The sequence below is a fragment of the Phalacrocorax carbo genome, chromosome 18, assembly GCF_963921805.1.
Source record: "Phalacrocorax carbo chromosome 18, bPhaCar2.1, whole genome shotgun sequence".
Classification (NCBI taxonomy): Eukaryota; Metazoa; Chordata; class Aves; order Suliformes; family Phalacrocoracidae; genus Phalacrocorax; species Phalacrocorax carbo.
The window spans coordinates 7171800-7191075 of record NC_087530.1 but is presented as its reverse complement, the minus strand read 5'-3'; the positions used below and the strand labels follow the sequence as shown (position 1 = coordinate 7191075).

Genomic DNA, 19276 nt, shown 5'->3' with positions numbered 1-19276 from the left:
GACTCTGGATAAAAAAAGGGTTTATCCTTCTTTTTGCCCTTCTCTCCTCCAGAGAAGGAAACCAGGTACAATGGCAGACAAAGGTACCAATACCCATGGTAAGTATCATCATAGACTTCTGGTCAAAACTCCACCACCTTTGGAGTCCTGGTATTTTCTGCAAGACCTAAGAGAAGAATAAATATTTCTCAAGGCACATTTTGTCACTGCAGTATGACACTACCTCCACTCCCAGACAGCAGTGTGTTCTAGAAGAGGAAACAGTCTCCCCAGAGCCTGAATACCATAAAGGGTACAGAATACTTAGAGTTCACTGGAAAAGGCAAAGTCACTTTGATGAGCCCACTAACACAAACCCAAAGAGAAGCTGTATGAGGAAAGGAAGTGGTACCTCAAGACATGATGTGCTATTAGTGGCCAGACATGGGTGGTGGGTTTATAAAATTGAATGCATGTACTCTGATAATTTATCTTGGGTCAGTTGTGAGAAGCAGTGTGTGTTGTGGATGGGGTGGCAGGCTGCTTCCCTTCTGACAGCCCAGGCAGGAAAGAGTTCTGTGGGGTACCAGAGTTATACTGCAGTTGGGCATCCTGACCAACTTGTCCAAGGTGCGTGGTTGTCTTACAGAGGGAATTGAAGATGCCAATTTATATCTCCGCTCTGCCTCGAGAAATATGCAGGAACAGTGCCAAGCTCCTTGCTATGCACTGCACCTCTGCAGTTTCAGATATAATTAGGATCACCCCGGCTGGAAACATGGTGCAGAGGCATTGCTTCTTAAGCCCTTGAAGAAAAAGCAGCAGGCTGACTGCTATCACCTCAAGTGCAGAGCAAAGTCAGAGGCATTAAAGTCTACTTCAAAATCCACACAAGACATCTCCATTTCAGAGTATACCAGAATGAAAGTTGGTCCAATAGTCCCAGAAGAGATGAGCTTGCACTGGCTGGTTCCAGTGCATCTGCCAGAGTCCTTCTGACTGACCAGTGGGACTTCTCCTGTCCCAGGGAACATTTTCCTCTGATCAGGTTTAGGCAGTGACCGTAGGAGGTGACAAAAAGGCAGGTTTACATACAGATACACATCCACAGAATTTCTAAAGAAGTCTAGGTCTGCATGGAGAACTTAAGGCGTAAATTCAAAAAGCAGAGAAGGGTGAAAGTTGGTGTTACCTATTAATGGGCACTCTGAACCTAGAGCAAAATTGTGGCATAGTGACCTGGACAAACAGACCAGAGACTGCCAGTCTTCCATTCCCTTCCCTGTTTTCCACAAGTAAAGGGTTTATCTAAATTCCTTCCCCTAGTATCTTCCACTCACCACTTCAAACCAACACACTGATTTCTAGTAACATTTGCTTTTGCCTGTCCAGGTGTCTGGTTTGAATTCAACTTTGTCCGAACAGAATATGGCAAAATATCAAGTGCTAATGCAGTGCCTCACTTGTTCTTTTGCAGTAAGTATTCCTTAAATATCATTCTTTCAATACTCTACACAAACTCATTCAGGAAATGGACCTCCTTCTCTAAGAAGAGTTTGGGTGCCAGGTAGTTTGCAGGTCTGGCATAACAAACACATCTTGTATGAACAAGCATAAGCAGAGAGTAATGTCCAGGAACTGGAACATCAAATCAAAGTAGCACAGCCCAGAGGGAAGCAGTACATTGCTGGGATCTCTGCTGAGAGCTGCACTGATGTAGAAGTGACCCGAGTTTCAGCACTGGAGCTGCAGCATCAGCTCTGCAATGTGACATGTCATGCACCAATCCCAGAGCATACTCTGCATTTTGGTACATACCAACCTCCTCCTTACCTCTAGCTATAACCCCACTGTGACAGATCTCCTCTCAAGGCCACCACCATGCTCAGGCAATTCCCAGCTATTCATAGAGGAGCTTCTATTAAAAGTAAAAGCACAATCAGCTTAAGAAATAGCCAGAGATTACTCAAGAGATCACAGCAGCCACAAAGAGAGAAAACCCAACATGTATTAGAATCAAGGGGACCCATCCTGACCCAGAGCACTGTAAGTTCAGAGTAAATCATAAGCAAGTCAGTGGAGCTAAATATCAGCATAAAAACTCTGTCGTTAGAACTTCTTTTACTGGCTTAATTCTGAACTAACAGGTCATTTGATGTATTCCCCCACTGACAGAATTGTTCCTATGCTGGCAGGCGGTACATGGACAGTTATATTTATTATATGCCCCTGTTTGTACAGGTTTAATTACTTTGATGAGGAAGAGCTCTCAGATCTGAAACAGCCTGTTAATGTGTTGTCAGAGCCTTGAGCCAGATCCTACATAACTTATTCTGCCTTTACACATGTAAGAGTGGCAGGAAGGCAAAGAGGAGGAACTGAACAAAGACTTCAAGATTTTTGCCTTTAGGTGCCTCTTTCTTTGTTCTAAGGAGTTCAGCACAGCTTCCCCCATCCCTGGATCTCCATTCTCAAAAAAAGCAAAAATAGTATTTTTTCCTAGTGCTCTCCAGGGTAAGTTAGCTCTGCTGTAAAAACATTTGCAGATGTTGAGAACCAACTACTCAGCATCGCTGTAGACTTCTGCCTATTGATGCTTTGAGAAAGGGTCTAAATGCAGCTAAAAAACTACTCTGAAATACAGCTGCAGTTTATGCTCAGCTTTTATACAACATTACAGCCACAGTGCCTGGCTCTTCAGCCAAAATCCACAGCAGTATCATTTTAATATTGGCTATGTCCTCTCTCAGGCATCCCATATACTAGACTGGCTACTCCTACTTCAAGACTGTTTCACAGCCACAAAATGACAGACAGGATCCCAGGAATTCTCATACTTGTTACGGTAGCATTAGCTCTTCACCCTTTAGCACAGCTGCAACAATGCAACCTAAAGCCATAAGAAACAGGAAAGGAAGTGTTAAAGGGGACTGTTGAGGCAATACATTATTAAAATAGTATTTTTACCCCTAGAGACTCAAGTTCAATTCCCATTTCAGTCACAAGTTAGGAACTGGATTTATTCCAAACCTCATTTCATGTAATTCATTGTTCATTGTGACTGCAACATAAGTATTTTAGCAGAGATTATAGTTCTAAGACTAAGCCCTGATTTTTAGGAAGGGAAGAGTTGACAACGCGGGTCTTAGAAGTTTTGGGATTCTTTATACTTGTCTCCAGGAGCCCTTAGGGAAACAGCATCTTTTAAAGGAAAAAAAAATACTTTCAAACATCCATGTTAGAAATTTATGTTCTCAATACAAAAGCTACGCTGCTCTTCTGTTAGCTTAATTGCTGTGCCCAGGGCTCTAAGAAAAACCGTAAAAGTCACAAGACTTGCAGAAAAGTGGCAGAAGTTGGCAAGTTAGCTTCCAGTCAGCAAGACACAGCTTGAGGAGCTTGCATAACGTCTGCTTTCAAGATGCTTCAAAAAGCATGTTATGCTGAACTGCAAGAAGCTACTGACCAGGGATTGAAATACCATCTCACTTCCATTTGGTCATGGCTGGGTCTGCCAAAGCTTTCAGAGCATCTAACATGGCAGAGAACAATCAGAGACACTGTTAGATTTCAGACTCAGGGCTCATTCTTCCTGTACTGTGTCTTGAAGGCAAGAAAAGCAGTTATCTATAATAGTAAGCACCAGCCTAGGAGCTGTGACAAGCTTGAAGGTCATGCAGGAAGCAACTGTCAGCAATTTAATTGTTCTGTCTACCCATCTACATAAGACAGCTTAAGAAAATTACTAAGCCACTTTAATAACACTGAATGTAAAGTATTCACTAAATAGGATGCTCACTCACTTCCCTCACAATGGGAATGGGGGAGAGAATCAGAAAAGTAGAAGTGAGAAAACTCATGGGTTAGGATAAAGTCAGTTTAATAGGAAAAGCAAAAGCCATGCACACCAGCAAAACAAGGAATTCATTCACTCCTTCCCATAGGCAGGCAGGTGTTCAGGCATCTGCAGGAAAGCAGGGCTCCATCACGTGCAACAGTGACTTGGGAAGACAAACGCCATCACTTTGATCATTCCCCCCTTTCCTTCTTCCCCCAGCTCTATAAGCTGAGCATGGTGTTGGGACATCCCTGGGGTCAGCTGGGGTCAGCTGTCCCAGCTGTGTCCCCTCCCAACTCCTTGTGGCCCCCCAGCCCACTCGCTGGTGGGGTGGGGTGGGCTGAGAGGCAGAAAAGGCCTTGACTTTGTGCAGGCACTGCTCAGCAGGAACAAAAACACCCCTGTATTATCAACACTGTTTTCTACACAAATCCAAAACACAGCCACATACTAGCTACTATGAAGTAAATTAACCCTACCCCAGCCAAAACCAGCACCAATTCTCATGACTCCATGTCACTCAAAAGTAAGTATGACGCATGTTTTAGAAGGATCACAGATAAATGTAAATAAAGAGAAATAGCTTTTTGGAGCTTTTCAGAACCAGTCCTGCTTGCAGTCTGACCACCTCTGGGCCTGAGCAGACCATCTGAATATCTGAAGTCAATAAGGACAAAACACTGGGCTCATTCCTCTACAGAGCTGCACTACCCATCCCTGCTCCAAAAGGCTATGCTCAAAAATTTAAGTGCTACCAGCTCATCTAGTGGAACCTCTCATCTCCCAGTGCTTTCTAATATCACCCTGACTCCTCAAATACAGTATCTGATCTATGCCAGCAGCCAAAGGTGGCCGCATCAGTCCCAACCTCTCTGCAGAGCAGACCTAAGTAACCAACAACATTGGACAAATGAGGCTGCATGAACAGCTAAAGCTCTTGGCACATCACCTCTGGAGAGCAGGCAGGTCTTCCAAAGGGCTCAGGCAGACATTACTGTACCTCCCTTGCAGAGCTTTAATTTATTGTTAGGAAAAATAGTTTCCTACTTTATGGTTAACCTTTACTAGTGTTATTTCAAGTGTCCATTAATGATATACACCTACATGACATGACAGAGACCAACAGCCTCTCTTTTCTACTGGAGGAGAAAGAGGTATAAAAAAATTAGTCACACAAGAATTTAGTTTCAGAGCTGAGAACAGAACTCCGTCTCAAGGCTGAACATGCCCATCTGCCTGTTACCAGACAATATTCCTTTACCTTAAGCTTTCACTCTATCAGGTTGTGCAAAACAAGGTCTGAGATCAGGAAAATAAAATTTCAATTAGAATGAGAAACTGTCCCACTAGTGAGCTATTTTCCCACCATGCACGACTAGATTTTTTTTTTGGACCAGATTTAGTTTTAGCTCTCCTCCCAACTAGCAGTACTCTGACTCATATGGCTACAGATCTGTGAGTCCAAGAAGGAAAGTATGACACCCAAAGTTTTGGGGTTGGTTTGGGTTTTTTTTAGTGGCATATCAGGGAAGCAGGTTTACCCTGCACATTACCAGTAAATTTCATTTCATAAATGCCACCTCAAAACCAGTTTCACATTGGGCATACAGGCTGAACACCATATGCTTCTGGGTGACTGCCTGCCAGCCCTTCAGTAATTCTTCTAGTTTTGCCACTCAAATGCACTGCCCAAAACAAAAATCTGAGTATTGGCTTGCTTGGGTGGAGCACACATGGGTTTGCTCTTGTCTAATAATTCTGATGCCTTGAGCAGCAAATTAAGTTTCACCCCAGTAGCTAGAACACAGCAAGAACTGTTTTCTTGATTAGCTTAGCATAAGTTGTCAACTTCTTCCATTTCTCCTCAAAAAATTCACCTTAAAGATGCTAAGAAATCCTCACTCAGAAGAATTTTTACTCACACTTGTACAGACAGGCTCAAACTTGAAGTACAAAGTAGGGACATTCAGTAATTCACCAGACCAGGAATAGGATTCAGTTCCTGCCTTAGAATAACATTTTCAGAAGCTGCCTCAGATAGGAGGTGCTGCAGACAGACTCCCACACCTTCTATTTAAGTCTAGTGGAGTTCTGCCTGCTTGGAATATCAGGAGAAGTCAGGTTCAAGGACTTGACTTGGCATCCCCAGCTAGGTGTTGAACTATGGCTTCTGAAAACAATAAGCAGCCTTTAAAAACAAGTTTGTCTTTGCTTTGCCTTTTTTTTTTTTTACTGTGTGAAAAGTTTTGAAAAACAGTAACAGCTGAGAGTTTTAACACAGAGGAATGCTTTTGGGAACTTGTGACTTCTTTCCCCAATGGTTTTGCAGATCTTTACAGCCCTAAATCACAGCATACTGTTTATGGAGTAAACGCACAAGAACTCCACAACACTTACCTATTTCAAAGTACAGTAAGGACTCAGGTACAGTAAGCTCAGGATGTTCTAAGATTCCCAACCTGAGGATTATTACGGTAACAAGAAAGAGCCCACACTAGCGAAGAAGGCATCCTCTGATGTGCCAGCTATCAGGTGATGAATTCCAGCAATGACAACGTAACCTGTCATTTTCACACAACAGTAGATCCAGGCAAGCCCCAACATGCACAACACTGAGCATCAGCTTCCGAACTGGAGATACAGCTGGTTTCCTTTCCTTGGGTAAATTCTGATATGATCTGAGACATGCCATAAGGATCTCTTTTCCTAGTGAATAATGGCTAGTGGGCAGTTACCAGAAGTATGAGATTATCACTAAAGAGTTAAGCTGAAGAATACAGTCAGACAGCAAGATCTGCAGAGAACATCTAGCTGCTGCAGGAAGTAGAAAAGATATCACACTCGTGTGTTTATTTGAGCCAACACCTATAACATTAAAGCAAGTAGTCAGAGGACAAATACAGGCAGACGCTGCTGCTGAATCTACAAACATTGAGATTCATGCTTTTTTCCCCCCCTTACAGCCATCCATGTTATGTTACGGTTTAACATAATTATGTATCCCCTCCTAGCGTTCCTCCTCCCACAGTGTTTGCTCAGAGCTGTACAGATTTCTCTTAAGTTAAATTATTTTATCTTGCGGTCTGCTGTAACGCATTATCCATTTCCCCCAGTGCTCCATATTCTCTTCCTTCCCCAATTAATCCCAGATGAAAATAGGTATTTTCTTCACTGAAGATTAGAGGCTTGCTACAATTTGAAGGACTATTATTTGACCATTATTTCTCTAAACAGAATCCTAGTCCTGGCTCTTACACCAGACTCTGCAACACTAAGTAAGTCAGTTCCCAAGCAATGCCTATGTATTTAACTTGCAAATACATAACAGCATTTGGCCAGCTCACAGGTGTATTTACCACACAACTAAGGGTCCATGACTTGGATTACTCTCTCTGCCACCACTCTGGGCATGTAAATGTATCTCAAAGGAGAACAAGAGAAGAATCATATTTAAGGACCCCTTTTGTGGCCAGAGCAGAGCAAGTTAGCCAGTGTATCTTCTTGCTTAAATTTAAAACTGCCACCAAAGTACTGCACTGATGCTCAGCATTACCCAGTACAGCAGACATCCTCAACCTATACATAACATAGTGATGGTTTTTAGAAGATTTAAACCCTCAGTTCTTTTCCTAGCACTCAAGCTCACAAAGCACATACTACAGCAGAAGCCTGAAGAACTTAAAAGCACAAAGATCGTTGACAAAACAGTTTTCCTACGGTATCTGAACAAGCCAAGTATCTGCATCTCTATATGCATCCCTACATGATCTTTCACTTCTAGATTGTTGCTAAATACTGCTGTTGGCCTCTGAAGGTATTTTGCCAGAGAAGCTTCCCATAACTAACCAAAGGCATACCCTCCTCATATCTAGGGGGTGTAAGTATCTCTAAATGGCTAGGGAAAATTGAGATATGATGATATTAAGTTGCTCCTCAAAGTTATACCTGAAGCCAAACTAAACTCTGTGGCTTCAAGATCTAGCTTTGTGTTGTCAGTATGTGACATTGCAAGGCAAAGACACAGTTGCAGCACATGCTGCCTGCCCCTTGCCTGTTTATTTTTTTTTCAAGGCAATTACTGTAGCACAAGTACCAAGCTTAATAGGTACCTATCCTCACCACTGCCACAGGCATTGCAACACTGCATTTCCCCTGCTCCTTTACTCACGCTGAAATTTCAGTTTGCTAGGAGAGGCAGGGTTAGCCCAACACAGTTGAGTTTAGGTCTATGTCTGCCTCCAATTTCCTTCCAGGCAACGTACAAAGATGAGCTAATTCAGCACATACCATCAGAGCCTGGTGACAGACTGCTAAGTGCCACTATTTGGTTTGGGACATAAAAGCTCCTAAGAGAGGATGCTTTTGGGGTAATGCTCAGGTCTGGGGTCAAGTAAACCCTGATTCACTTCCCACAACTTTGGAACTGCTTAGCTCCCTTGATCATAAATGATATGGTTACACCTCCATTCAAATCCTTCCACCATTCAAGTCCTTCCACCTACTGTTCCCAGTCCTTAGTCATTGCCTCCTCAGCAGCCCCCTTAAACCATCTGTTCTCCAGAAGTCAGAGATGCCTTGTTTTCTCCATGAAGAGCAATGCAGCTGTCCTAGCAGGGCTGAGCAGCACACTGCCTTGGATCAGACAACAAGAACATAAGGCACAGGCATTTATGCAGCCGTCTGAACACAGCCCAGTGCTTTCGGTTTTTCCTGTTTGTGAAGTAGAGGTAACAGTAATACTCCTTCAAATACAAGGATTTATGTAACAATGCTCTAAGACCTTAGGATTATAACAAATATAAGTTGGGGGGGTTATTTTCACATGGCAAAATGAGAGTGGCATGAACATATATTATTTTACAAATAGCTTTGTGGGCTGTCTTGCACATCCCCCCTTCTTGGTCGTTTGGGTTCCCTCAAGTCAAATTAGTACATACCACATGCTTTGTTCTTTTTATCAGACCAATTTTTCTGGTACTGGTGCCTGCTCTAAGGCCTTCTAGTTTAAGAGAAGTGGCAGCAGGGAAGTAACACCACCATAAGAATGGACTAAATGACTGCTGAGGTCCCTTCCAACCTGAGTTATCCTACAAGCCTATAACCACACCAACAGGACATGCCTGGAGCTGACCCAATGAACCTTCCTTCCAGTTCTGGGGCCCAGGATAAACTAGTCTATGAAGAGATATGTCACCTGTCTGGCTTCTACATGGCTTCTCTCTTCTCTTCAGTGATTTTAACACCATCAGCCAGTATCCTAGTCACCATGCTGAGTCTCCGGCAGCAAAAGCACACATAGCAGCCACACTGACATCTGGTATTATAAATACAGGCTCTGCGCTGTTGGATAATCTGTTAACAACAGAGTAAGTGACACTGGAAGACTAATTAGCAGCAACTAGTAAGCCATTGCATTCAGGAAGAAAAAAAAAAATATTTGTTTGGTAAGAAGTATAACTAAACATCAATTCCAGTCAGCATCCCCCTGTGCTTTGAGGTTTCCTGCATGCGTGGGATTCAGTGCTATGCAAGGTGCCAGCAGCAGCCCTAGACTGAAGTCCTGCATAGCCACAGGCTAGCTCTGGCAGCAGGGGCAAGTGTGCTGCCCTACTATGTGAACATGCCTTGATGACAATTTGAACAGAGCCCCGCAGGTACTGAGCAGGGAAGCCAGCCCTGGCAGGGCCTCCAGACCCTCGTCTGAAGCATCCCCATCAAGCACAGTCACTCAGTACCAACTGCATCAGCATTTGTTCTTGCACAAATTTCCATCCACTCAGAAAAACTCATCAGCACTCATATTCACTGTGCAATGAGCAGCTGCTAAGCAATAGCTGCACCACCATCCTGGTATCAAGCTGGAGCAGTGACATATGTCATGTCCACACTGCAGCAATAATTGTATTTACACAGTAGGTCAACACACAATTTCTTCTTATGCCTATTCAGACAAGAAAACAGCCCCTATCATAATTACATTGAGGAACCTTGCTTATTCTGGGCACTATTTCCATAGCTTATCACAGTTCCTATACCCACACAAAAAGAAAAGAGACTAGACATTACAGCAGGGACCCAACATCATTTTAACAGGATTGGGATTTGCAGCATACACATACATTCTGTGGTAAGATGTCTCATGTTACCAGTCTCTAAACTAGCCAGTGCTCAAGGGTATCAAATGGAGAAAGAACTCTTCCCTTTGACATATTTTCCATTTGCACTCCAATTATTTCTTCTAAATGCTTTTCTACAGACAGGTCTCTCAGTTATGCTCAGGGGACCCTTCATTATTTCATTTTCTAAAAGCCACAGCACTATAACTTGCTGCTAGAGAGACAACTGATGGGACACAGTGAGGTCACAAGTTCTCCTGGGACAGGGGTCATCAGAAAGAGACAGAAGACAATTTAATTAATTTGCTCTCCACCAGGCAGATAAAAATCCCCAGTTCACAATTGGTGCCAGTGGAGATGCACCAAGGATTAGTATATCTCCTTCTGTTTGCTCAGTCTAAAGGAACAGCGGGCAGTGTACCCCCAATACACTAACTGTCCTTTGACAAACCCTCCCCTGGCCTGACAGCCATACATTATACATTACGCCACTGCAGCACTAGCTGCATAGATCCTCTAAAAAGGATTTACAAGGTTAGACTGCCAGTACTTGGAAAGCATGAAAACAGAGCCAACAGGTGAACCCATTTTGCTCACATACTTCAGGACACCTATTTTCCCCTTTTTAGAAAGCTACAGCACAGCAAGTTTTTCACTTTGGTGGCAGGAATCGTCATTTTCTTCCTGTGCCTGTGGACAAACGAGTGGATCCTGGTCTATGATCTGAGGCTCAATAAAATGTGTTCCTGCAACGTCGTTCCCTTGGCACGATTCCCAGCATCCCTGGGGGATGCATGGACTGCTGGAAGTTAGCTAGAAAGGATTCCAAACTCTTTGAACATATACCTATAGCAAAGAAAAAAAAAAAATCTTATTTCAATGCTATTCCAACCATGCTTTCTTTGCACCAGATACAATCTCTGTGCCCTCCTCCTAGTACACACAGCATACCCTGCACTCCCTGCTCAAGGCTGCCCTTGCACCAGTCCCAAATTTGGGGCTACTCACAGCTAAACAAAAAATTCATACACACTGCAGAGCTTTCCAACAGTAGAAAAGCTTTATAAGCCATCCGGCAGCAAACAGCTTAAAAGAAAAATTGGGGGTGGGGAAACGACATCCAATGGATATCATAAATCCAGCTTGCTGAAAGAGAAAAACCCACACAAGCATCTGACCAGGTACCACAGCAGTCACTGCTTTTAGGACAAGTCACCGGCAACAATGAGGACAAGCCCCTCATAGCCCAAAAAAATACCTTGATAACTAGAACTGTATATCACTGAATACAATTAATTAACCAGGCCAGAAACAAGCTGAAGAACAACCCCCCACCCCAGGTGTTGTGTGTCTACACTGGAGCAGATAACCAGGCGGCGCGGTCTGCAATTTACTCAAGTTGCAGATGATGAATGCGAAGGTCACATGAAGGGAAGGCACCAGTATATTGCCTGTCACAAAATGGTAGCACCCGGGGATTTGAGCATATAGGAGGGAGATAACCCTGTCCTTCCTATAGCCTCCCAGCAGCTTCTGACATGGCATCCGCTATGGAGGACAGCGAGACAGGGCTGGGGGAGGGGGACAGAGCAGATTAAACTTAAACACCCCCCAGCCCCTTCGCCCTTCCAAGCACAGCACCCATCTCTCAGAGCCCCGCGGAGGGGAGCACCCCGGCCCGGCTGCCCCTCACCGAGCAGGGCAGGGAAAGGGGCCGGTCCCCACTGACATCTCAGCCCTCCCCGTTATGCAACGGCCGGGGCGCACATCCCGGTTGGGGGGGCTCCACTGGCCCCCAAGGGGAGGTAAAGACGGAGACCCCGCTGCGGAGATTCCCCCCCTCCGAGGCGGGGGAGCCCTCCTCCGCCCCTCCTTGCCCCTACACCGCAGCGCCCGGGCGTCCTGCAGCACTGCCCCGCTACTGCGCTGCCCGCACACTGCGCCCGCACCCAGCAGTGCTACTGGTGAGCTACGCTGCCCGTGCACCGCACTGCCCGTGCATCCTGCCGCTGTGCCCCCGCACCGCCCTGCCCGTGCACCGCACTGCCCGTGCATCCTGCCGCTGTGCCCCCGCACCGCCCTGCCCGTGCACCGCACTGCCCGTGCATCCTGCCGCTGTGCCCCCGCACCGCCCTGCCCGTGCACCGCACTGCCCGTGCATCCTGCCGCTGTGCCCCCGCACCGCCCTGCCCGTGCACCGCACTGCCCGTGCATCCTGCCGCTGTGCCCCTGCACCGCACTGCCCGTGCATCCAGCCACTGCGCCCGTGTACGCAGCAGCCCTGTCCATGCACCCCGCACAGTCCCCAGGGACCCCCTTACCTCCCGACAAAATTCTCAAGCACGGAGCTCTTGCCGGCGCTCTGCCCCCCCACCACGGCGATCTGCGGCAGGTCGAGGTTGGCGTTCTGCCCGATGGCGGCGAAGGCGTCCTGCAGCCGGTTGACCAGCGGGATGAGATCCTCCATCCCACGGTTCCCCATGGCTGCGGCGCGGCACCTCGCACAGGCGAGCTCACACTAACCCTTCCCGCTCCCTCACCGGCGGGTATCCCGGCTCTCGCCGTCCCGGCCGGTGGGCACCGGCAGCAGCCCGCGCCCTCCGCCCCGCTCGACACCGCCCGCTCCCGCCTGGGCTCGGCTCGCCTCAGCCCGCCCCGCCGAGCCTGCCGATGGCCGCGCGCCGCCGCCAGGGGGCCTTAAGGGCGCCGGTGCCGCGCTGCGTTCTGGGAAATGTAGTCCGGGCGGGTGAGGGGGGACGCTGAGGCGGGGCGGCCGGCGGCAAAGCCCTCCTGCACCCCCTCTTCTGAGGTTGGGGATGGCGCCGGGGTCTGCGCCCCGAGACGCTGGGAACGGGCCAGCTCACTCCCCCAAAACCAGAGCAGCACAGGCTGTCACCAGGCCTCGGGGGCTGTGTGGTGGCGTGGCCTCTGTGTGCGGCAGGTTGGCACACCGGTATGGCCCACTGGTGTACATGTGTGGCCCAGTCGGCTGCCCCGGGGTGCAGTCAGTCGGTGTGCCTGCCTGGTTCAGTCAGTCGGCATGCCCCACGGCTCAGTCAGTTGGTGTGCCTGCCTGGTTAAGTCCGTCAGCGTGCCCCACGGCTCAGTCAGTTGGTGTGCCTGCCTGGTTCAGTCCGTCAGCGTGCCCCACGGTTCAGTCAGTCGGTGTGCCTGCCTGGTTCAGTCCGTCAGCGTGCCCCACGGCTCAGTCAGTTGGTGTGCCTGCCTGGTTCAGTCCGTCAGCGTGCCCCACGGTTCAGTCAGTCGGCGTGCCTGCCTGGTTAAGTCCGTCAGCGTGCCCCACGGTTCAGTCAGTCGGCGTGCCTGCCTGGTTCAGTCAGTCAGCGTGCCCCACGGCTCAGTCAGTCGGTGTGCCTGCCTGGTTCAGTCAGTCAGCGTGCCCCACGGTTCAGTCAGTCGGTGTGCCTGCCTGGTTCAGTCCGTCAGCGTGCCCCACGGTTCAGTCAGTTGGCGTGCCTGCCTGGTTAAGTCCGTCAGCATGCCCCACGGTTCAGTCAGTCGGTGTGTCTGCCTGGTTCAGTCCGTCAGCGTGCCCCACGGCTCAGTCAGTTGGTGTGCCTGCCTGGTTAAGTCCGTCAGCGTGCCCCATGGTTCAGTCAGTCGGTGTGTCTGCCTGGTTCAGTCCATCAGCGTGCCCCACGGTTCAGTCAGTCGGCGTGCCTGCCTGGTTAAGTCCGTCAGCGTGCCCCATGGTTCAGTCAGTCGGTGTGTCTGCCTGGTTCAGTCCGTCAGCGTGCCCCACGGTTCAGTCAGTCGGCGTGCCTGCCTGGCTAAGTCCGTCAGCGTGCCCCACAGTTCAGTCAGTCGGCGTGCCCCACGGTTCAGTCAGTCGGTGTGCCTGCCTGGTTCAGTCAGTCGGCGTGCCCCACGGTTCAGTCAGTCGGTGTGCCTGCCTGGTTCCATTGCTCTACCTCTCTGTGAGCCCATAATGCTGGGTCACTGTCCCTGTAGGGTTCAGTCCATCTGTGTAGGGTTCACGTTATATCTATGTAGTGCAGCCAACGTACAGGTATGATTTGGTCAATTTGGTTACTACACCCACACAGTTTGGTCTTTATACCCATACAGTTCAGTTGATACACCCATGCCGTTTGGTGACAGTATCTGTTAAAGGTGGCTGACATACCTGTAAAGGAGTGTTTTGGGCCAGGACAGCACTCTTAAAATTGCCATAACACACTAAATACTTCATATCAAACAGGAGGCTGGTAAAAAATACTACTGCACTTCTGCTGCTTCATCTTCATTCAAACATGGATGAAAACCACATCAATTTCTGTTTGTGGCTCTGTCAATGATGTTGTTGCTATGTTTGTTTTACAGAAACACAAACAATTGCTTCATTTTATGTACTTAGCTTTTGCTTTTAAAAATCATTTGTCTACAATAATGAGGAAACTGATTTTTGGTTTTTGAAAGGGCTAGATTTTTAACAGGAATATAATGTGAAGCTGTATTTCATTTGAAAGTATAGCAGTGAAAACAAGTGTTCAGAAGAGAAACTGATGGCTAGCAGTGACTCAGGAGGATAGAGAATGCTGCATTTCAAACACCTCTCGGTTCGTGCTACCCAGTACTCTTGTTCACAGCTCAGACAGAGCTGGGGGTGGTGGGGGAAAGGAATAACAAAAAACTGCAACAGTTTTTGAGCTGTATATTTGTTTTAAACAGCAACTTTTTAGTTATAATGATTCTAAGGAAGATCTCACAGATGTCCATCAAATGTGATTCATGCAAAAATACCTACCTGGGCATACAGAGAAACTGGAACAACTATGCTGAGGGGTGAATTTGCCTCACTCAGCTAGTGAAGATGCCCAAGGAAAATGCTCTGAAAACATCACCAGTGTGCAGGTAAAAACACTGAAGGAAGGGAAGGGAGCTGCTCCATCTGTGTTGGTAACACCATTGCAGGGCACACGTGGACTGTTTGGGGGGCTGCCGATGCTGTGTTTTCCTCTAAGCAAATTGCCCTGCAAATCTCAAGAAACAAGCTTAGCAAGTTCAGTATAGACTGTGGACAAAAGTCTTTGAGCATCTGTGCAGCTATTCTGATCACTGATGTTGAAGGAACCTGGAGAAAAAAAACCCACAACATTATTTTTTCCTTTAGAAGTGGATAGCTGTTCCTTGTTAGAGGTCACTGCAAAAGGAACAGTGTCATCTTCCTCCCTGGGTCAGAACTGGTGCTCAGAGACCCTCAGACCATGAGGATCTTTGAAGCTTTATTTGAGAAACCACAAGAAGAAAATTGTCCTTTTCCCAGAGGTTATTGTCACCCACACAGTTCTAACATCAATACAGGGAAAGACTGCCCAGCTATATCACTGCAGTCATCTCCCGTAATATAACAGCTGTACTAATAAGCCTAATGGTCATGACCAGCCTCACCTGGAGCCTCTCCCCACATCTGTACGTCCAACAGCTCTGTTTAAGCTCAGCCCAGGGCTATCAGTCCTTGATGAATTATGGAGAAGTGTTAGTTTTTGGTTTAGTTGCAGCCTTATATGCCCCTGGAGTCTTTGGTTCTGACTTTAACTTATAGGCTGGTTCCTTGGCTCAGTCTCATTACTATGGATGTTCCCTGGAGATCACCAGACTTAGTCCTAAACCTAGCCTGCAGGTTGGTATCTCTGCTTGATGTTGGGCCTGCCTCATGATCTGGACTTCCTGCTAGACCTAGTTGTTATCTTTGGTCTGTCCTACCTGCCTTCTTTGGGTGCTGTGGGATTGGGCCCTGGCTGGTAATGCCCCTCCTATCTGTGGGATTTATCCCTTGGGTCCTACCTCCCCTTCCCCCGGGAAGCTGCCCTGCTCTTGCTGTTCCCTGACAACAGTGTTAGCTAGCACGTATGCAACTTTACTTTGCTCCACTTCTTGTCCCCCAACTCCACCCTATGAATCCAAACCTGCCTTTAATGCTTCCACAAAAATAGCTATAATTGATTGTGGCCATCAATGTTTTGCTAACAATAGAAACATCAACCTGCAAGTATTGTTTTCTGCTCCCTGATTCGCATTTGAAGCAGGTATTTTGTTCTGGGTGAGCCCACTTCTGTCCAGAAATAATAATTCAGGATTGTATCATATTCTGGGAAAACGAAGATTAAATTAATACATTTGCATTGAGAAAGGTTTGTGAAAGAATACTGAAAGTACAGTATGTTAACAGTTGATATTGAAGATTATAGGGGGGGTAAAATAAGGTTCACGCTGCCAGACAAGGAGCTAGTACAGCAGAAAGGCTCAAGCATGACTACTTTGCAGGTATTCTTTCATCTATTCTCTGGTTTTATTTTTCTGTGAAACTGCTATTTAGTGCTTAGGAAATGTGGCCCTTTGAAGGGGTTAAAGGGGGTCCTTTGTCTAACTTATTGTGGTCTTAAAGGACAAAAGTGCACTGGAGGGACAGGAGGGAGTAAACAGGGTGCTCTCCAGGTAGACAAGAAAGGAAGAAAAGGGGTAGTGGAAGTAGTAAAACCCTGCAGAAATATTGGCAAACTTTACATAGATTTCTCAGCGGATCAATATTAGTGTAAAGCTGTAAGATGCACAAAAAGTGCTCCCGATTCCCCTGTCTTGCAGAGATGCCTGTAAGCAAATGAGACCACAGTGTATGCCTGCAGCGTTACCCCTATAAGTGCTCGCTGATATCGTGAAGTCTATCTAATAGCTCCTGCAGCAATTGTAATCACACAGCCTGGAGAGACCCAAACAGCGTAAGAGACAGTGAGGCTTGGGGTTTGAGCAGCTTTAGAAAAGGAGGTGTAGGTTTTACACCTCCCGTTGATGAAAAAGAGAACTACAGGCACTCAGAATCACTCCTAAAGCCTTCCATTTTCTCTCCTGCAAGAAACTGAGTTGCAAGGATGTTAGCAGCAAACAGGCCTTTTGATTCTATAATACCTCCCACCTGTGACTTGTGCAGCAGCATGCAGCAGTTACAAGAGGAAAAACAACCAAGTGATCATCCTTTGTGGGAAATACTGAAAAACTGTAATGCTTTTGAAATAAAAAGGCATTTTATAAACTGGAGTGGACAGGAAAAATCTACTTCTTTCTACCTTGCTAGAAAAATGTAAAACGTGAGCAAAGAAAAATGACGAGGATGAGAGATTTCTCCCCCCAGGTGCTATAAATATTTCTGGATGTACTTTAATGTGAATCCCTAAAAATGCATGTGGGCATAACTATGTGTGTTTCTATGTATGGCTATCAACATAATGACAGTTTTGTATGCTGATTTTGTCACCTCATGCAAATAGAGCTCCCAGTTTAGTTAGCATAATTAGAAACAGACACTTGAGTGCTGGATTCTGTCCCTCGTTCCTTGCCCTTGCGAAAAATAACACATCTAGTTGTCAGAGGAAAAAAGAGGCAAAAATGTAGAATACAATTAGCTTAAGATTCTCCTAGTTATCTGCAGGCTGTTTCTGTTGACTCCAGGCAGAGTGTGAATGTTCAGAACATTTCACAGTGGTTCACGAAGTGGACACTCTTGGTCCTTTGGGTTCCTAAAAAATGTTCATAAACACAGGTAAGAATTGAAATGGAATGTTTACAAGCAGAGGTTAGAACAGACATTCCACAAAGAAGCAGGGCTAGGATTGTCCATGTCTGTACCAATATAGAATACATTGTACAGCTGACGAATAGTTCAAAAAACTTAATTAAAATTAGCATCTTAAATTTACATCACTATGTAAAGCTGATTATAGAGATAGGAACAATTTAAGTATCTAATTTATAGGTACTTGAATGCTACTATAGTAGCAATGATACCATAGTAACATCATTGATCTCTCATGGTATCAGTTACTCAGGAAGAAAAAGTTTCTCTAATTTTCCTATTGCTTGGAAAATCTGTCTGAAAGAAAAGCAGCCTTTAATTTTAAATTTTTGAATATAGAGCCTGTCTTTGCAGAATAAAATACTGAAACGCTTCTTCATTTTCTCTTCTGTTCTGAAACAGGTAATTTGCTGAACTGGCCTGAGAATCCCTCAAAAAGAGGTAAAAGAAGGTAAATCTAATGTATGAGACATGGGGTCAGGTTTAACTTTAGTGTGACTCCAAAGAAGCCAGAATATACGTAAGGAAAGAAATAAACTGCACGTTATAGTCCATTAGGAAAGGGATCTGGGCATGGATGTGAGCTTAAATTAATATTTTAAGAGCAACAAAGCCGAGTTCTCTGTGCTCTCCACATCCAGTGAGATGATACGAAGTAGTTCCTGGAATATATTTTACTTTGTGAGACTGAAAATCACTGATAGAAGCTGATTTGCCGTGTGGCAAAACCAGTACAAAACCAGGATCTTAGTTTATATCCTGTGGGCCTGCCCTGCCAATCACGCAATACCGGGAATAGGTTTCTAGAGCAATAGAACAAAGAGTGGGTGCAAATATCCCTTAATGCACACATCATTTTGCTTTGAAATGTTGTGTGCTACTGCTTTCACATGTATGAATACAGTCTTCCTCTGGATAAAATAGACATGGAAAACAGTCTAACTCCAGTAATTAATATCAGCTGTTCAGAGCAGGTCTGGTGAAACTTGACCCATCCTTTCAATGGACAGGCCCCAAATGCAGGAGGAAAAAATACTTTGAAGCTCCATATGTCTTTTTCTCCAAGGAGTTTGGGAGGTTTAAAGACATTACAGTGAGAACTACTTACGTCCTAGTGAAACGCATGAGTAATAACACCATTCTTGTGGACTGCAGAGGAAATTGTGGGCACCACAGTTGTTCGGCGGTCTCATAGGCACTGAGAAACTGCAACTGCTTTTGAAAATCCGAATGTATACAGCTTCATCAAGGGTTCCATACCAACTGTTTCTCAGACCCCAAATTAAAACATACAACTGCACAGTCCAGTCGCGTTGTAAACCAGAAATGTCTGGTTATCTGCCTGCTTGACCTGGCCCCTGGAATAAATTCATATAGCCCAGCAAAAACTTGCCTATATAATGCAATCCAGCGCCTGAATAAAAAGCATTCATATGGTCTGTCCCCTTATCTGCTGAGAAATTTCATAACCCTGATCTAATCATACAGAGGTGTAATGCAGGTTGCCTTATAGTGATGATCCAACAACTCTGATGATGATAATCTCAGTATTCATAGAATCATTAAGGTTGGAAAAGACCTCTAAGATCATCAAGTCCAACTGTCACCCCAACACCCCCAGGCCTCCTAAACCATGTCCCCAAGTGCCACGTCTACACATTTTTTACCACCTCCAGGGATGGTGACTCCACCACCTCTCTGGGCAGCCTGTGCCAATGCCTGACCACTCTTTCAGTGAAGTAATATTTCCTA

General features: G+C 46.0%; 1 protein-coding gene across 15 annotated transcripts in view; it reads right to left on the bottom strand.

Annotated features, from left to right (window-relative positions):
* Window positions 1-12590, bottom strand: part of DNM1 (dynamin 1) — a 71095-nt gene extending 58505 nt beyond the window's left edge. For all 15 annotated transcript variants that reach the window (XR_010375661.1, XR_010375662.1, XR_010375663.1 and 12 more), the window contains exon 1: window positions 12255-12590. Coding sequence is in view for 11 of the 15 variants with exons in the window: in XM_064468877.1 (XP_064324947.1) it covers window positions 12255-12415 (161 nt within the window). In the remaining 4 variants the exon portion in view is untranslated. The remainder of the gene's footprint in view (window positions 1-12254) is intronic.
* Window positions 12591-19276: the final 6686 nt, after the last annotated feature.